The 18,691-nt window shown below is 39.1% G+C and overlaps 1 protein-coding gene across 6 annotated transcripts in view; it reads right to left on the bottom strand.

The window, feature by feature from the left end:
* Positions 1–18,691, bottom strand: part of arhgap32b (Rho GTPase activating protein 32b) — a 102,886-nt gene that overhangs the window by 26,780 nt on the left and 57,415 nt on the right. For 3 of the 6 annotated variants that reach the window (XM_017698549.2, XM_017698551.2, XM_017698550.2), the window contains exons 6-7: positions 6,094–6,180; positions 2,464–2,601 (exon numbers count right to left, since the gene is read on the bottom strand). In XM_017698549.2, coding sequence (XP_017554038.1) covers positions 2,464–2,601; positions 6,094–6,180 — 225 coding nt within the window. Of the gene's footprint in view, positions 1–2,463; positions 2,602–6,093; positions 6,181–7,647; positions 7,706–10,290; positions 10,310–10,661; positions 11,213–18,691 lie in introns of those variants that run through there. The other 3 variants (XM_017698553.2, XM_037545762.1, XM_037545761.1) reach the window with 3 other exon arrangements.

The raw sequence follows: 18,691 nt of genomic DNA on the forward strand, positions 1-18,691 counted from the left end.
ACCCCTCATTGCAACTACAAATGTTGTGAATATGTGGTGTCATTAAATTTATGAGGGGCTGAAGTAGCATCACCAAAAACTTCAGTGTTTAAAGCCTACTAATGCTGTTCCTCTGGCACAAAACCAGCCTGGCTCTGTCACACACTGCTACATTCATACAGATATATTACACTGTTGGATCAACAATAAAATATTTGTCAGACTTGAATCTTTGCATTCGCAAGTTGCATGTGTATGGTAGGGGGAAACACTGGAGCCCAGAATATTCTCAGAGTAAAGCAAGCTTAAAACAGTGTTGAAAATCATGCGGTTTCTAGACATGCACATACACATCTAGACGTCCAGCATCTCCCAGAAGTTAGTGTTTTATTGAGGGTAAGTCTTAAGTGACTAATTCAAAAAGAATCCCAGAATTATTTTAACCAGTAATCCTAAACATAAAAATAAAATGGTAGTACCCATGCTCATGCCCATAGATGTACCATGACCTTGGGAGCTCTTTTCTCGTAATGGTGCAGAGTGTTGGGTGGGCATAGAGCAGCTGATTACACAGGAGAGCCCCCACTTAGTGGCAGAAAAAGAAAGAGCCTCCATTACGGCTAACTATTATGGGCAGCATTAAGAGCCACTCTATCTTAAAAGTGGATCGATTTAGCTGTGAAAATATGCTATAGTTCAAGTATACTTCTCAGGCAAACACATGGAGAAAAAGCCCAATACAGCAAGGAGAAGAGGCTTTCCAAAGACAAAAAGTCCACAGAGACATACAGAGACATCTGACTGCCGCTACATCACAAACCATTAAATGCTATTAACCAACCCAGCCCCAACACTTGCCTCACAGATGACTTAAAATGCTCAGAGCTTTGGAGGTGAGGCAGGCCATCTAGTATAAGTGCACACAGTGCAAACAACTCACCATTACTGTTAAAAGCTTACAGTCCAAAACAGTTCACTGGCCTCTTGGGAGGGGTAAGGGCAGTGCATAACATCAACTTCAACTTCTCCGGCTGGCAAAGGGCATTAACAGATATCTTTAATAGCCTATAATCTATAAATTAGTTTCATTTTGAATGCTGTGTAGTGGTCAGTCATGAGTATTCTCCAGGCATTTTCAGGCAATCATTGAAAAAAATATTGTTATGAGCCCACAATGCTAATGTTCATAAATCTCTGTCATTAGATTTTTATCTGGGCATCTAATACATTTGGTCATGGTGCAAAATAGAAGTTGTAAAAAGGGAGTATGCATTTGTCAGATAATTAAATAAGGCCTTTCCAATACTGAAAACCAAAAAGATAGTAACAGTAATACAGCCTGGTAAAGACAGCATGTTAGTAGTGTGTGGCTGTATGTGTGTGTGTGTGTGTGTATGTATATATATATATATATATATATATATATATATATATATATATATATATATATATATATATATATATATATATATTATAATCTTGTCAAATAAAAGACAAAATCTAAATAACCATAACTGATGATGATGGTACACACAGAGAGCAGCACAACTACACATGAAAAGAATTTTCAAAGTACTATTAAACTTAATTAAAATAGTTGCAGATAATTTTCATGCATCAGCAAAGTAAAAACAGCCGCTACTTTAAACTGAATTTAGACAACAGTAAACAAAATGACAGAGCGGACCAAATTTTACAGAAAAGACAGCAAAATGACAGTGAATGTACAAAGCTGAAGCTGACATTTTGTATCCGTTTCCATACCACCTTAAACGGAGCAGCAGTCAGGCAGCAGAATGTAACTGCTGCACCGTTTAAGATGGAATTGGAATAAGAAGCTAGCAAATAAGTCAAATTCAGTCTTTTGAATGTTGTGAATGTTGTGCTTATTTTACCTGCAGAAGCTGTTAAAATCCTTCAGCAAGATTACTGATGCCACTGATGTTGCATTTCTAGCTTACAGAGACGAACTCAAACAGCAGGAAAGAAATCCATTCAAATAAAACAAACCCACTGTGTAGAGTCCTGTCTACAGTCAGATGCCTCCTTACGTTTCTTCCACTTTGGGTCTGGAGTCTAAGCCATGAGACTTAAGTCAGAGCATCAAGTCTGAGTCAAGTTGCAAATTTTTCTCAAGTTTGTCAAGTTATCAAATTCGTGACTCTCATCAAACTTGAGTTCACACCTCTATTATTGTTGACCTAACGGAGTATTGTTTTTACTTAGCACTATCAACAATTAGTTAAGGATAACATAGTGAACTAGGCAAACCTAGCAACTGGTTTCTAAATAATACTAAAGCCTCAGTCTCATGGCCTTCAGGTATGTAAAGAGTATGTGTTAATTTGGAAATCCAACTAAGTTTTGAGCTCTATATTTATTTATTTTTTATTTAAAATATTAACAGAATATTTGTTCAGTTTATAAAAATTCTGACTAGACAAGCACATACCGGAAGCATCAAAATGCCCACATGTGTCTTACCTCTGCTCTTTCCCTCAAGCTGTCAAATCGAGGCAGCTCTGGTAGCTGAGAGAACCGTCGGTCATAGATACAGAGATGGAGATGCTTGTCCAGCACCCTAAAGTCTTCATAACTTCGCCTCACGATCCAGCTTCGTCCCTGTGAAGTGGCAGGACAGGGTCACATACTTGACAGGTAAACAAACATGCATTGTGATGTAGGTGTTCATGCGCTCCTTATCCATAAAACCTTTCACAAAAAAAATCATGCTCTCACATTCCTTTTAGTGCTGGGTAAATAAAGGGCTTAGCCTTTGGCTTAGGGCCCAGCAGGACAGTGCACTACTGCAACGACCACACAGCAATCACCACAGATGTCACAGTAGTTTTCTATCTGCTTTAGGTTCTCTCACTGCAACAGCTAGCACATAGAGAGTAAAAAACAATGAGGACACATGGCTGTGACCAGACAAACCAAGGCAGTAGAACTGAAAATGAATATTCACTGTGTCACACAAGGTTTCCTCACAGTGAGGGTGGTTCTAGGTTATACTCATGAACAGGAATATGTTGGGATGGTGTGCAGAATAGGAATGGGTGAACTATTTTTGCTATTCAAACATCTACATTTTTAAACAAGCAGTATCAAACAGAGAAAATATTTTAGACTTCTAGAAAAGAAAAAAAAATACAAAAAGTTTAATATTCCTTTAATGCATGTAATCTAACTGGTGATTTGCAATCTGACTATTCATGTTGATTTAGCATAATACAGCTGACACACAGAACAGCACCTGGAACAGTACAATTTACACTGTACAAATCTGTCACTTTATGCAAAATATAGCTCTCTTGTCTGCATTTTCTGTAGTTTTACATTACATGGTTAATAATAAAAGGCAATGTATTTGCATTGAAACTGTTTGATAAGGCCGGTTTGTATTCAAAAATGAATTCTACCATTTCTGTGTACTCATTAAAGAATGTGAATCTAAACAGGCAAAGGGTAAACTAATAAAAATGGTTAATAAATCTACACTCAAGTAATACATCCATACTCATGTAACCACACTTATTCCTAGCATAATCACAGAAAAACACAGATGAAAAGATCTTATATCTCTGCACTGAATTTTAGGAAGTACTGAATCACAAACATCACCACAGTCCCTGAAACATCACCACAGCAACACGGCCCTGCTTCAATTCTTGCTGAACCACATTGCTTGAGTTTTTACATCACCCAGTATATGAACTGACGCTAAAACAAATCTACTGTAAATCCTTACCAGGAGCAATTCAGCCACTTTTTGAGTTCAGGCCACTGAACTTTTGGGGGATGTCTCCCTAGAGACATCGAACACTAACGTATACACTAATAGAAATATCACTCCATTTAAGAGCATCCTCAGAGCCTCCATTAATGATGGACAGAGTTCAGATATAGAAGAAAAAACTCTTGAGGTGAGATTTAAGTATATACACAAGATAATACTTATACTGATCCTGGCACCATAGCATCTACTACAAGCACCATAATTGTCAAACCACTCTCTGTCTCATGGTAATAAAAAAAACTGCAGATCCATTCTGCCCGACCACATTTGTTGCTGTCCTGTGTGAGACATTCATCATCCTGGCAGGTTTCTCGAGTCTGGCTCTGAGCCCACCATAAAGTCCTGTACCCTGCATGCCTGCAGACCCACAGAGCACCATCAAGTACAGACAAACTCCTCTCAAAGTCCTTTGGTGAACAACCTTCATGTTTTCTAAATTCATGACTGACTGCAGCATGCAAATGTTTTCTGGTTTCATTATTTAGCTAGGGGCAAAATAGTAGCATTACAGAGGACAAACAGCCTTATGAATTCAGATTATGCAGCATGATCTTAAAAGGCAGCTGAAGTAAAATGTTGCTCATTGAATTAGGAGCTTACCCCACCAATTTATGACCCATCTTTTAAAGTGATGTTTTGTGTCTTTTTCCTCCATTAACCTTTGGAATTTGAACAGATCAGATTCCTCACTCCACATCACTGTCAAACCTCCAACCTACAAATCCAAGGCAACACAAAACCTCAGTGCCTTTGATACGGTCTTAAAAGATTCGTCTGAACTAGAGCCACGGCGGGGGGACAAAAAAAAAATGTGCCACAGAGCCTGGCCTGCTGCAAAGCTCGCACAGCTGCTAGGAAAATAAATAGAGGAGTGCGGCCCACGGTGCCTTATTCTTTTGCTCCCATTTTGTTTCATATGGAACTTCTGGAGCAGTTATTTGCTTGGGACTCCTGCTTTGAGAGTATGTGGAACTAAAGTGGTCTTCCTGTATATCTGGGCTCTTTCTGTGCAAGGGCTCTGGACCAGGGCCACACCACCACCTTTCTTCTGCAACAGCAGCAGGGCTGTGGATTTAGGTCTCTTCTCACACACTGAAGGTAATTGGTGGAATTTCCACAAATGCTCACATACTCAAGCCACATTTTTCCACAGAGATGTCAAGGTTAGGATGAGAGTTGTTAGCACTTAAGCAAGTGCATGAAGAGGCTTTTTCTGAAAGTCTTTCCATACTTTTTGCAACTTGCTAACAAACACTCAGGTCTTCATTAAGGTTGCAGAGATTTATTGGTGCAGTTTAGAACAAAGTATGATCTACTGTCAATTTCAGTTATTTCTATATATAAACATCCATCTTCAGTTTTCAAACTGAAAATGAACAGTTGTTTATAAAAACAAAAATCATCAGCGTAATCCATGGCAACCATATGCCTCAGCGATGTGCATGCATGCAAAAATGAATCAGAGGATGTTTTATTTATTTTTACAGTCCTTAAATCACATTGACTACACATCTGCGTGGTCTTAATGAAGACCTAGATGTGGTTTGTGTGGGTTGAGAGAAGTTGGGGATGTATTTACAGGGGATACTTGGGTGATTATTGACTTCTAATATGTTACAGCAATGTTAGCCTCCAGTTCCAAACTAAAGAATCAAAATTTGAACACCGAACTTAATGACTGCTGATTGACAACAACTGGTGTAAGTGGAAAGCTGTGCGAGTTTAATTTTTTTTAAATTAGAATAACCTGACACTCTACACTCTGTTCAACACACTAAAAGAAAAGGCTGGGGCATGTTTTCAGATTTTCTACATTTTCACTGTTTGAAAAATAGATAGATAATACATATTTTCACTATTATCTATTATTATCTATCTTTTTCCCACTATTTTAGGAAACCAAAACCTATTCTTTTATTTTACAGTGAGCAGTTGATTAAAGATGTTAAGCAGTGTTTGGAGAATTTAGTCTGTAAAATGTTCTTTCAGAATCAGTTGGCATAAAAGTATTTTACATACAAAACACCTTTAAAGTAACTCAATCCAATCATTCCAGCAATAACAATTCTTATACATCTACGTTATTGTGTATTTGTTTAGCGTTATTAAATTGTCAGCCCCAACAGCTTTTCTTTTCCTAAACGTCCCTCCTATCAGTCTGACCATACTGATCAGTTCCATGCAGCATCAGATGCTGGTTTGTGGTCTATTACCATCCAAGCATTTGTGTATTTGCAGTTCACTGTGATGTATGGAAAAGCTGCTTAATGGAAAAAGGCATATTACAGGAATACTACAGAGAAATATAGACACACCTGACAGTAGATCTGGACCAGGTACACCAGCTCTTTCGACTCCAGGCCATTCCGGGTCACTTCAAAGTGCTCTTCTGCGAGGCTGAGCTGTAAAAACATAGAGAGGCAAAGAGATTAAGAAATAAATCAGAAGAAGGTTATGTCTGAATTTTAAAGCACTGGTTGCAAATGATGCATTAGCCATTTCACACTCTCTTGTCCTTTGCTAAAGCTATATTTAGAGCACTTTGCTATTTCTCTGTTTAAGAAAGGTGCTACAAGGTTGAAGGGGTGTTAGGGTGATTTGTCACCAGCTGAGCATATTGCCCACATACTATGAATAATAGATGGAGATAAGTGGAATTACTGCAGCTGCGTTAAACCAGCATGGCAGGTGAATTACACAGTTTATTGCCATTCAGTGCTGACTGACAGTTCCAAGTGCACACAAATCAAATCACGCGTGGCAAATCAGTCAGAAAGAAAAGCACCAACACAAAGTAATGTGGCCTTCAATGTACAAACCTGGTTCACAAAGGAAGCAATAGTTTGCCACACGCTCAGAGTAATGACATCATTAACTGTCTATGATTACATAATTTTGCATGAATCACACTGAATAATCAGACCATCAAATCACAGCTCTTCTTTTGGCATCCTTTTCATATGCTGCTGCAGTACAAAACCAGAAACTAAAGAAGCCCTTTCTAGGAGTGCATATCTCTTTGATTATGTTTCTTTAAGAAGTGATTCTTTAAATCATGACATTTCATCTTTTAACAACACATTACAAAATCTATTACAAAAAACTGAGTCGAAAAATTATTTATACTAGGGTCACAATTAATGATTACTTTTGTACATTTTTCTGATTAATCAGCTAATCTAACGACCATGTTTACGTGAAATTTATTTCCCAGTTGAAATTGTTGAATTTAACTTTTTATTTACAAATGTCTTTTTATATTACTTCATTTATCATTTACTGGCATTTTTTTTTCAAATCATCACTTTTCCTACTTTCTCAAATGTAGCACACATTTAGTGATTTAATACTGCATTTTCTACCTGAAGCATCACTGGCTAGCGGTTTCTGCATTAAACACTAATATGTTTATGGCTGGCATAACATGGCATGAACGACTGGCACACTTCTGATCGTGTATTTTACAAATTTTAGGTGTTGCACACATTTTCACTTTTCACATTTTCATCCTTATACAGATTTACATTATCTTATGTATTGTTTTTATGTTTCCTTAGCCAACTGGATACCATTAGTCTGGAGCCTTAGAACTTATTATTCATTATTGAACTACTACCACATTATGGTAGCTACACTGTCCTTAACGTCACTGAAATGTTACTTTCTCCCACCTCCTGTATTCTAATATACAGACCAGCATTAATTGTACTAAATTGTGTTCAGCCACCTTGTGCAGAATGTATGGAAATCTGAGTGAATTAATGCATATATTAACATTGCAGGGCACATTTTTAAATAAAGTACTGACACATAACTCACCTAGCAATTTCACATCTACCTAAAGGCCATTAGAACAAACAACCACTCACCCACCCACCAGTGAAATAGACCATCAGAAAGAGTCACTCTGAGTGTGTTTTCATGGTGTATCCATTTTCAGAAGCAGTACCTGTTTTAACTTTGTAACCCATCAACAGAAGCAGTACATAGTACAGGGTGTCTGCATAGGGGTCTTTTCAGCCTATCCTCATGATTGTGTGTGTGTGTGTATGTGTGCATGTGTCTGTGTGTGAATGGTACCAACTGTCCTTTGTGCCTGGAGGGGACTGCTCTGCATTGCACTGTGACTGACACATTATTACTGCTGTGGCTCAGATGGGTCTGCTCACGCTACGTGATTGGTGAGAGCTGCATTTAAAGATGAACTAAAAACTCTATCTACCTATTTCAGTAACTGCTCTCAAGCAGAGTTCTATCCCTCCATGTACAAAGGAAACCTCCAACTGTGATTGTCAAGCTCCTGGATGATGTGGTGACACAAATGTGGTCAATTTTGAATCATAATACATAACATCTTATTATTTAATCAAGCACTTGGAGCTTCTACAAGCATGTTGAAATATTTGGGAAAAGCCATTTAAACCTTCACTAGGATTTTTGTGTGAATTGGGTCCATATAAAATAAAATCTCCAGGGGCCTTTCAGCATTCACAAAACAATGGAAAACCACCAATCTCAGTCATTAAAAGAAGACATAAATGTGGCAAACCGTTCCTTACAGTATCTAATAGTGTCAATATATCACCTTTAACGTTATTCTTGTATTTTATTGTAATGGTGTCACAAAACAGTATAGACTGTGTTACATGGTATTGAAGGGCACAAATTTTTAAAGGGGAATTACACCACTTTTCAAACTTTTTGCATAATTCAGTCAGTCATTCAGATGTAAACAATGTAATTCAGAATGGTTTGATGAGAAATGCATTATTCTAGAGAAACTTAAGGGCTAAGATTTTCTGACAGTGGTTATGATAGCAACATCTTTTCTTTTCAAAATAAGCTAATTTTACATGAACTGTTCATAAAATAGCAGTACCTCTGAATACATTGAAATACATTATACAAAATATATAATATATATTATAAATACATAAAATACATTTCTATACAAAATGGTCAATGTGTAAAATGGGAAAAAATGTGTAAAATAGTGGAAAAAACAAATAAATAAATATATAAATAAAAAAAATATTTTCTTTATTTGCCTTAAAACTTTTTGCATTTACCTGTCTGCCACTAAAGAATTTTAAATCATACTTATATTGCAAAATCTTGCCTCAAAATTACCATAAAACAATGTCTCCAGCATCAAGCAATGGAGTCAGAACTATTTCCTCTAATAACTTTGTGAGGCAGCTTTTAGAAGCTACCTTCCATAACTTCCTGTTTCTCTAAAACAGAGCATTTAACATGAAACCATTCCAAATGACTTGGCTCACATCTTCATGAACTACATGAAGACATTTTGGGGTAAAGAGTGTAATTCCCATTTAACTGCATTTTATGTTCAAATGTTCAGTGCTTCTGTTTATAAAGAATAGTTTGAAATGCATAAAAAGAAAATAGTATGCGTCCTTTGTGGAGATGTGCTTTCTATTCACAACACTGGTTTTCTTTAATATAATATTAGGACTAAATCTGATCAAAACAAGCTAACTCTGGCTTGTAAGACAATGGGTACACTACCTTTATAAATGAGATTTTAAATATCATTACTTACTACAGAACCATGATAAATTTGGAAAGGATCATGAGAATTTTATACCAGCCAGCACTGCTATGTATAGTTAAATACCAGTGACTGAGATCTTAGAGATCAGTTACTGATTCTCACTCTCAGAAGTGACACCCCACACAGTTTCTATTAAACTCTATCCAGCTTCAAAAGCCCTTTTAGCACTCTCCAGCAACCTTTTCTTTAGTGTGAGAGGACTGTGCACCCAGTGTTGCACAGGCAAACCTTTTAAAATAGCAGCCCCATACGAGTGTGTGTGAAACTTTATCTGTCTTGGCAGTAGTTGTGACTGTCTCATGCTGAAAATCTCATTCCATAGTCATTCCTGTTTGCCCCTCGTTCACTGTCCCATGTTCAAATATGAAACTAAAACAGACTGCCGTTGGTTTCTCTGCTAGAGGTAAAAGTTTAAGCTGCTAGCACGTACATGGGAAAAGGGTGGTCTAACAGCTGAAGCAGGGATCAGGATACATTTCAAAGCATTGCAGGGAACACATGGTAGTGTTTTATTTCACCCATTAGAGCTTGGTTCATTAAGAAAACTGCAGGTTTGGCTGGCTGAGCTATGGCAATCATCACACAATTTATGTGCCAGTGTGGTTCTTCTAAAAACACTAGGCAATCTGAGAACAAATGACCTAGTTATCCAAAAGAGCTCAATACTACTACTGTGAAACTACAGCTTGCTAATGCATTTGTTCCAGAAAGCACAGGGAAAAATGTTCCACTACAAGTGTCAGGACCATAAACCGAACAAGTGCTATATCGAAGTAGATATTTTCCCTGTGACCACAGGGATTAGGAGTCTAGCTAATAATGAAAATGATAAAGTGCTTTTGCTTGGTGGGTTGCACCCATCATACTGTTGCACGTGTACTCTGATATCAGCACCAGAAGGACTTCACACTGAAACTTTATGGGACAAAATGCTTACATTTGTGAGAAGAGCCCACCTGCAACACAGAAATACAGCAACTTAAACAACTGGAAATTATAAAGATGATCTTGTTGCTAAAGAAGTTAAAGCACATCAAGTAGAGCACAAGCATAAATTCTATCCTGCTCTGCAGTGAAAGGCTGCAGAGTGCTGGTTAATGTCACTAGTAAGACAAGATTCACTAGATAGTTAAGTGAGAAATGACAGCACACTGTAGCCTTTAGACAGAAAGTGCTGCCACACTTGAATGCAACACAAGCACAAGGGCATAAAATCCACAAAGCAAAAACAGAAGAAAAAGAAAGAGAGGGAAAGGCAAGAGGGCAGAGAAAAGGAAAGAACGAGAGAGAGAGCATGGTAGCACTCACAGAGATGCAGCGTCCTGTCTGCACTGATTAAGGCAGACGGTCTTTTGTTCACGCAGAGACGCTGGCCGCACACTGGGGGCTCGATACTGAGCTGTACTCCTCAATGCTCAAGCCATCCTCCCCCCAGCCTGCCTTCCAGCTCCATCACTCAGCAGGAGTGTGGTGTGTGAGAGAGTAAGACCCGTTTTGGTTCAGCACAAATCCACTCAGGAGAACACAGATGTCAGTAGTGTTGCCCCTTTAGAGCTCTGTCCTAGCACAGTAGTAAAAGCACAGTAAATAAGGTCCTCCCACGACTGCGTTCACACAACCAGACACAACACAGTGGTGGCTGGCTGACTGTTCAGTGGATTCCACAAGACTTCTGTGGTTTCTGAGCTCCATCGTTTTGTTTATCCCATCACCCTGCTGATGCGCCCATACTGTCACTCTATGTCCTCTTCCTGGCTGGTTTTCAGGAGTAGAGAAAAAAACGTGTGTCCAAATTACCGGCCAAAGGAGGTACGACTAAACAGAGGTTGATGGTTAAAAAAAAAGCAGTTCTGCACCAATCCGGTGCCTGTCCTTTTACCACATGCTCTATTACCCTCCTCCTGCCTTTCATTCCCTTCCTGCTACAGCCTCCCCCTTCTCTACAACTTCCAACACCCCCCCCCCCAGTCTCTCCCACTGGTACAGTCCAAGAGACAAAGCACAGGACTGGTGCGCCAAAAGAAACAGTGGAGATCGCAGTGGAAGTAGGGGACTTCTCTTGCAGCAGCCCAGAGTACTTCTCCAGCATGTGTCCTCACTCTCTTGCTTCTCCCCTCTGGGAGTGATATGGGATAGACGGAAAGGAATAAAGTGACACAGACTAATGCAACTCTCTCCCTGGGCAAAGGTGCATCTAGCGACCTGGTTAATAAGGAACAATAGGTCTGCAGCCATAAAGACGATAAACAAGTATGCAATATCCCTCTACAAACCATTGAAAGTCAACAAATAGACCAATATTAAGAGCAAAGAGCTTGTGGATTACTCATACCCCAGCTCAGGCTGCTTTTCATTAGATGTTCTTTTCATGAGACCAGTACTCCATGAGATTGGTCCAGCTGGCCAGGCAAGTGCTGTAGCTCACTGCAAGCTGAAGGTCAGCTCATTAAGGCAGGGCTGAAGAGGTAACCCCAAGGAAGGACATTCAGGCTGTAATAGACTTGGCCATCTTTCACCCAACTGGAACAACATGGCTTCTGATATGAGGTAAAAACCTGAGGCAGAGGTCATGGTAAGTCACAAGCATGCAAGGGAGACTAAAATGTGCCACAGCAGAAATCTGTTCCAGCAAAATGGCATCAGTCCTGCAAACCCATCTGAGGACGATTAAAAAAAAAAACTTTACTGGAGGGGCATCAAGACACAGAGCAGCCACCAGGAGAATAAGAGCCAGGCTATTTGACCTGTATAATAAAGAAATCTCTCCCCAGCACCTGTTATTTTGGAAAAATATTTTTAAGCCCCACCCCCCACGACACATGACTTGTATCACGTGCATTTGTGAGAGATGTAGAGTACATTATCGTAGAATGATTTCAGAGTGAAGACAAAAATAAATGAGAGCTAAAGAAGAGCAGCTGAAATGTGAAGATGATTTCAAAACTGTTGTAACCTTCCCTTAATCAATTTCATATACCGTGTCATTTGCGAAAGGATTAAAGAAAACACCATGTCCTAGCAGAAAGACAAAGAGGGTGTATGATTAAGAGATTAGTGATTTTACAGAGGTATGTCATTTCCTATATGTTATGTCATTTCTAAGCTGAGATGTTCGGTGGGAATTCATGAAGTTAATTATTCAGCTAAAACGGATGAATATCAAAGGGACTTTCTTGAAGGAAGTCACATTCCTACAAAAGTCTATGCTTCAATACAGATCACAAAGTTAAGAAGGCAAAAATAATTTGAGGGAGAGGGAAATACTAGACTTTTTGGAAGAACGCAGATATTAAAGACAAGTGACCAAAACAAGATATGCTACAGGAATTTTTCTAATACATATATTTCACACTTGCGAAAGACATGTCAGTTAGCTGTTCAGCCTCATCTGGTGTGTTGAAAGCAGAGATGACACTACAATAGTTTTCTATATACCTCTTGGACATAGACAGCATGTATGACTTATAAATAGAGCCCCATATCGTAGATATGAATAAAAAAAAACAAGCAAAAAAAAATAAACCATGCTCTCTGAACAACTATAAATATCATAAAATCATAATCCAATAGTGACCTAATTCCTATCACCAAAGACCTGCATGCTTTAATCCTCACATGATTTCACCAATCATACTTGTAAAGGATATTCAAAGAAAGGTCATATAGCTGAATGAGCTGAAAGAGTGAAAACAGCTGAACACACTATATCGCAACTATAAAAGACTAGTAATGAAAGTGGCAACTGAATATATAAATCAGCATTCCTGAGCTAAAATCTTCCAGCACAAACAAAATTGAAAAAGACCCTGCAGAGGAGCAGGCATGCAATTATAGAATGCACTCCTACATCCATGACAACAAAATGGGCCAAATGGTATTTCTGTCCAGTAGTGCTGTTATGTATTTGAGTGCTTTGTGCCCACGAAGCTGGATGGCAGTTTTTCAGTGCAGGGGCAAGGGCCAAATACACCACCTCATATGATGATGCAACTAAGGAAGTTAACTTTGACAGGATTTAGACCTGACAGGAGATTGAGCCAAGAGGATAGCATTAAATCTCACGGAGGAGGGTAACAAATTAGAAATCTGCTTATGAAACAAGGATCTGGGCTAATGCGAGTTTGATTACAGCTCTCACATAAGTCAAGCAGTGCTAAAGCAAACAAATTTATTCTCTCTCACTGTAGCAAAAAGTGGTGCGCAGAGCATTTTGCTTTAGATAATGATTCAGAGGTTCCCCAAGATTGGTTGTTAGGCTGGACAAAAAAAAAACCTTTGAAGCTACCACTGTTGTCGTGGTATCGTCAAACATCTGCACGGCAGGATTGGTGGCCTAGCAAATAATTATTTTAAAAATAACGTATGAATACACCAAGTTGTATTTTGTTCATTGATATTTTTCAAGAAGCGTGATTGTGACTGATTAGTTCATTTATAGTCCGTTCATTTATATCTGAAAAAATTAATGCACCACTACTGTGCCAACTAATAATTCACTTATTGCTTATACTTCTAAATAAAAGTATAAGAATAGCATTATTTGTTCTGTAAAGTCCAGAGAACTATAATCCATGTTTTATTCTTGGCACACATAAAACACATAAAAAAAAAAAAAAAAAAAAAACTTCCCAATGTCTGCGAAATGACCTGCATATGCAGAACCTGTTTACTAACTTCTCACCACTTGAAGTATTGTGTTTAATCCTGTTTGAATGCCATAGCAGGCTGGGAAAGCTGGACTGAGCGATGTCAGCCAAGCATGCTCTTTAGAGTATTAGACCATGCCCATCCAGTTTGCAGTTGTTAAGCAATTGTATCACATTTTTCTTTTCTATTTACAATCAAACTTTGTCAGATGTTTAACACAATCCTCGATTTTAGAATCATACCAACATTTTTAGTATTTTACATTGCATTCCCTGGGACTTTAAACCAATACTATCTACTCTATGAACTGTCCATTAAAAACCCTCTTATTTCTGCTTTTGATCAATGGGGTTTGCTATATGCAAAAAGTTGACTGCTGACGTCTGTAAACATCCAGAAGCATAATAAAATGGCAAATGGTAATCTTTCCGTACAAACAACCTCGCCTTTGCTATTTGCATTCTCTTCAGAGAAACAGAAAGCCTTCACACATTAAAAATAATGTTGCATAGTACAGAACTATTAGACTAATTAACTGCATTGACAATTTAGCATACAATTTAGCATGTTTCCAAATGACAAATCACTCTTCCCTTCTTAATCAGTGTGCAGGTTTAAGAATGGCATTTTCTGCTCTGCCAACAAACAAGCATGCCAACTCTATAAGAGTTTCAACACAATGTGAGCATCCTACAACATTATTTCATAAACCAGGTGGGTTAAACATATATGCAGCAGTCAAATACAGCCCTGCAGTAAATTTCACTCAGCCCAGAGAGCATTCTTAAAAATACATGCAATAAATACCCACACAAAAAATGGCATTTGGAAAATATGAGCTAGATGTGGATATCGTGACCTTTACTCTGATGACATTTCAAGAACTGGCCCCTGTTTAATTGTGTACCCACAAACACCTAAAAATATCAGTAATGCTACACTCAAAATGCCATTTACCCTAATTTATTTCTGGTAGTTGCTCACTGTGAGTAGAATTAACAATACTCTTATGTAGGTCATGCCTCATTTGTCTGTAAAGTTTGCAAAACTCCAATAAATTTCCACTGGTGTAATGAAAGCTATTTACCTTGCTCTGCACACATTCATGACACAGCCTACCTCAGCAGCTAGCACTGAGAGCTTTTGAGGCAAGAATCTTCTAAAAGAGGAAGAAATGTCATGCAAAAGAAATTACATTTCCTATTCAGACACAGTCTGCATCTTATTTAACCCCGCCAAAATATTGGTAAAATCTGAACTGTAGTATGCCAATTTTGGCTAAAACAAACATCTGACTATTCCAATATGAATTCAATATCACTGTACATCTCTATTTGAAATTTAACTATGTTTACATTGTACATCAAAACCCTTATTTCAAGAAAGCAAGAAAAATGGGTTTCCTATGTAATGGGTCTAATAATGTGCTATACCCTCAATATGTAAATCCACATGATGAACTTGGATTCCTTCACAAACTAGCAGGACACTTGACAGTGGCCTTTATGGCATTAAATGGTTTTGTAACATCTATCAGACAGAAAATGATTTGTTTGCTTTGGTGAGTTATTGCTATGCTGGTGTCAGGGATAGACCTGTAAACAGGTGCACAAGAAATATGTAACTGGTACCACCTCTGGCGGTATTGCAGAGTCAATTACAAGCAAGGTTTATGAATTTTGATTTGGCAGTAGAAGTACAGGCTTCTTATGCAAGTGACAAACATTCTGAGAATCATTAAAAAAGCAATACTGAAGTACTACAGACAGTTAAATGATTGTATTGCCATCTCTATAAGAAAGTATCCATAGATTGTGCTCTGTTTTCAAAAGGCTGATATAAACAGGAGAAGAGGATGAGGCAAACAAAAGATTCGCAGCAAGAGACCCCTCCCCCCAGGGTTATTTCACAGGCCATATCCTTTCTCTATCAGCACCTAACTGCACCAGCTGAGACACCGTGTCATTACGAGACACACACAAGACTAACTCAGTGACATGATTAATGCGACTGGACATGCACACATGGCTAGACACGCGCGCATACTGCAGCACTGCTAAAATACTAAGGCTGAGGCTGGCAGGTCAAGATTGAACACTTCTCATGGGATTGGAGCATCAACAATGCTGACGGTACAACTGCAGACTGCAGATAACAAAGGAGGCTCTTCTCAATGATTTCTATGCGAATACGTACAGGACATATCAGCCAACCATCATCTTTTGTGCTGGCAGATAAAACAGTACTTGAACCTCAGCCAAAGGGAAAGTTAACAGATTAGTTTTCATGAAAAAACTAAAAATAATGATAGCAATAATAAAAAAGCAACAAAGCCTACATTAAATAAGTAGTACTAGTGTAGTAAAAGAAAACTCTTGCTAAACTGGAGACGGACCTGAATATTCTGCAAGAGTACCAAAGAGTGCCACTGGAAGAAAAATGCTGCACATTTAATGACTGAAAAGCCAGATGATCATTTGTGGGAGAGAAAATCTAGAGCAGTTTATCTTTATTTTGGATCTCTGTAAGGCAGAAATAAAGGCACTCAGTCACCTAGAAGCAGACTTCAACAAAATATTTCCTCTGCCTCATAAATCCGGGCAGAAACATTAACTGTGCAGAAGTAATTTCCTATGGCCTGCCCATTAATCGCAGATGGTGCTGATCAACACATTAATATTGGCCTAAAAATAAACAGCTGACCGTTCCAAACTGAGAGGAGATTCCAGGCTCTCCTGGCCTATGATGAGAATGAAGGGGGAGAGGGAGGCAGAGCCTGCCTTCTTTGTTTCAATATGTCCAATGAAGTGTTATAATTGCATTCAATTAGTTTTTTTCCCCTTACTTTCATTGACCTTTTTTAGCAGAATGACCAGGTGTTGCTAAGTGGCTCCACTTGAGATAGCAATTACCCTGTGTGCTCTAATATCAGTCTGACGTGCTTGTGTTGACAGTGGCCATACTGGCCTGTCTGACCCCTGGGGTGGAAGCTGTGTCTCTCTGCCTCCTCTCTCCAGGCTGTCTAATAGCTTAAAGAGCACAAGTCATCTGCAACAGCTAAGAGGGGAAAGTGTTTGACTTTCTCCGCAGGCCATAGAAATGACAGAAAAATGGGCAGCCAGACAGACATGTGGAGAACGAGAGAGTGAGTGTAAAATAATTTGGGCCCTGAAGGAAAAACACAAACATTGTTTAGAATATCAGAAAATAGATGTTTGTAGAGAAAAGAACACAACACAACAAATTATCAAAACAGATACTAGAAAACTAGTGGAATGTTTCAATTTAATGAGTTGCACTAGACTGAAACTAGGACAAGACTATCTTTTTTCCAGGTGAGAACGCCATTAAGATTCTTTATGTATTGTTAGTCTTTTTTTCTCCCAATCAGTTTGAGTTCTGCTGTTCACACTTACATCGTAAATCTCCTTGGATTAAAATATCTGCCTAAATTACTAAATGTAAATGGTGGAAAATATTTTATCATCATGACAACACCTTCAGTTGACAATTTATATTGTCAAATATCAATATTATTATTATTAACTTTCTTTAATTTCCTTTTTTACATTAATTTTTATTGCTTGGCCTTTATTTACCCATTTCCTTTGTACAATCATTCTGACAAGTGGAAAGATTATAAAATGGCTTTTCAGTCTAGCAAAGAATGCTGGGGAAAACGCAAAGGAAACAAACGAAACCTTCCATCCATCCATCCATTATCTTCCAATTTTCCGGAGTTTGGATCGCGGGGGCAGCATCCTAAGCAATGAGGCCCAGACCTCCCTTTCCCCAGACACTTCCACTAGCTCACTGAGGGGAATTCCGAGGTGCTCCCAGGCCAGCTGGGCAATGTAATCACGCCAGCGTGTCCTGGGTCTTCCCCGGGGTCTCCTTCCGAGTGGACTTGCCTGTGACACCTCCCAAGGGAGGCGTCCAGGAGGCATGCCCGAACCACCTCAGCTGACTCCTCTCGACTTGGAGAAGCAGTGGCTCTACTCCGAGTCCCTCCCAGATGACCGAACTTCTCACCCTATCACTAAGGGAGAGTCCAGACACCCTGTGGAGGAAACTCATTTCAGCCGCTTGTATTCGCAATCTCATTCTTTCGGTCATTACCCAAAGCTCATGACCATAGGTGAGGGTGGGAACATAGATCGACCGGTAAATCGAGAGCCTTGCCTTTTGGCTCAGATCTTTCTTTACCACAACAGACCGGTAAAGAGCCCGCATCACTGCTGACCCAGCACCAATCCACCTGTCAATCTCCCTTTTACCATCACTTGTGAACAAGACCCCGAGATACTTAAACTCCTCCACTTGAGGCAAGAGCTTATCCCCGACCCAGAGAGAGCTCTCCGCCCTTTTCCCGCCCTGAGAACCATGGTCTCGGATTTGGAGGTACTGACTCTCATCCCGGCCGCTTCAGCGAAAGCTGAAGTTCACAGCCTGATGTCCCCAATAGGACAACATCATCTGCAAACAGCAGCGATGTGACCTTGAGGTCATCAAACTGGACACCCTCCATCCCCTGGTTGCGCCTAGAAATTCTATCCATAAAAATTCTGAATAGAATTGGTGACAAAGGGCCAACTCTCCAACTCTCACTGGGAACGAGTCTGACTTACTGCCAGCCATGCAAACCAAACTCCTGCTTTGTTTGTACAGGGCCTGGATGGCTTGTAGCAAAG

The sequence above is a fragment of the Pygocentrus nattereri genome, chromosome 16 (genome assembly GCF_015220715.1).
Source record: "Pygocentrus nattereri isolate fPygNat1 chromosome 16, fPygNat1.pri, whole genome shotgun sequence".
NCBI classification, from domain to species: domain Eukaryota; kingdom Metazoa; phylum Chordata; class Actinopteri; order Characiformes; family Serrasalmidae; genus Pygocentrus; species Pygocentrus nattereri.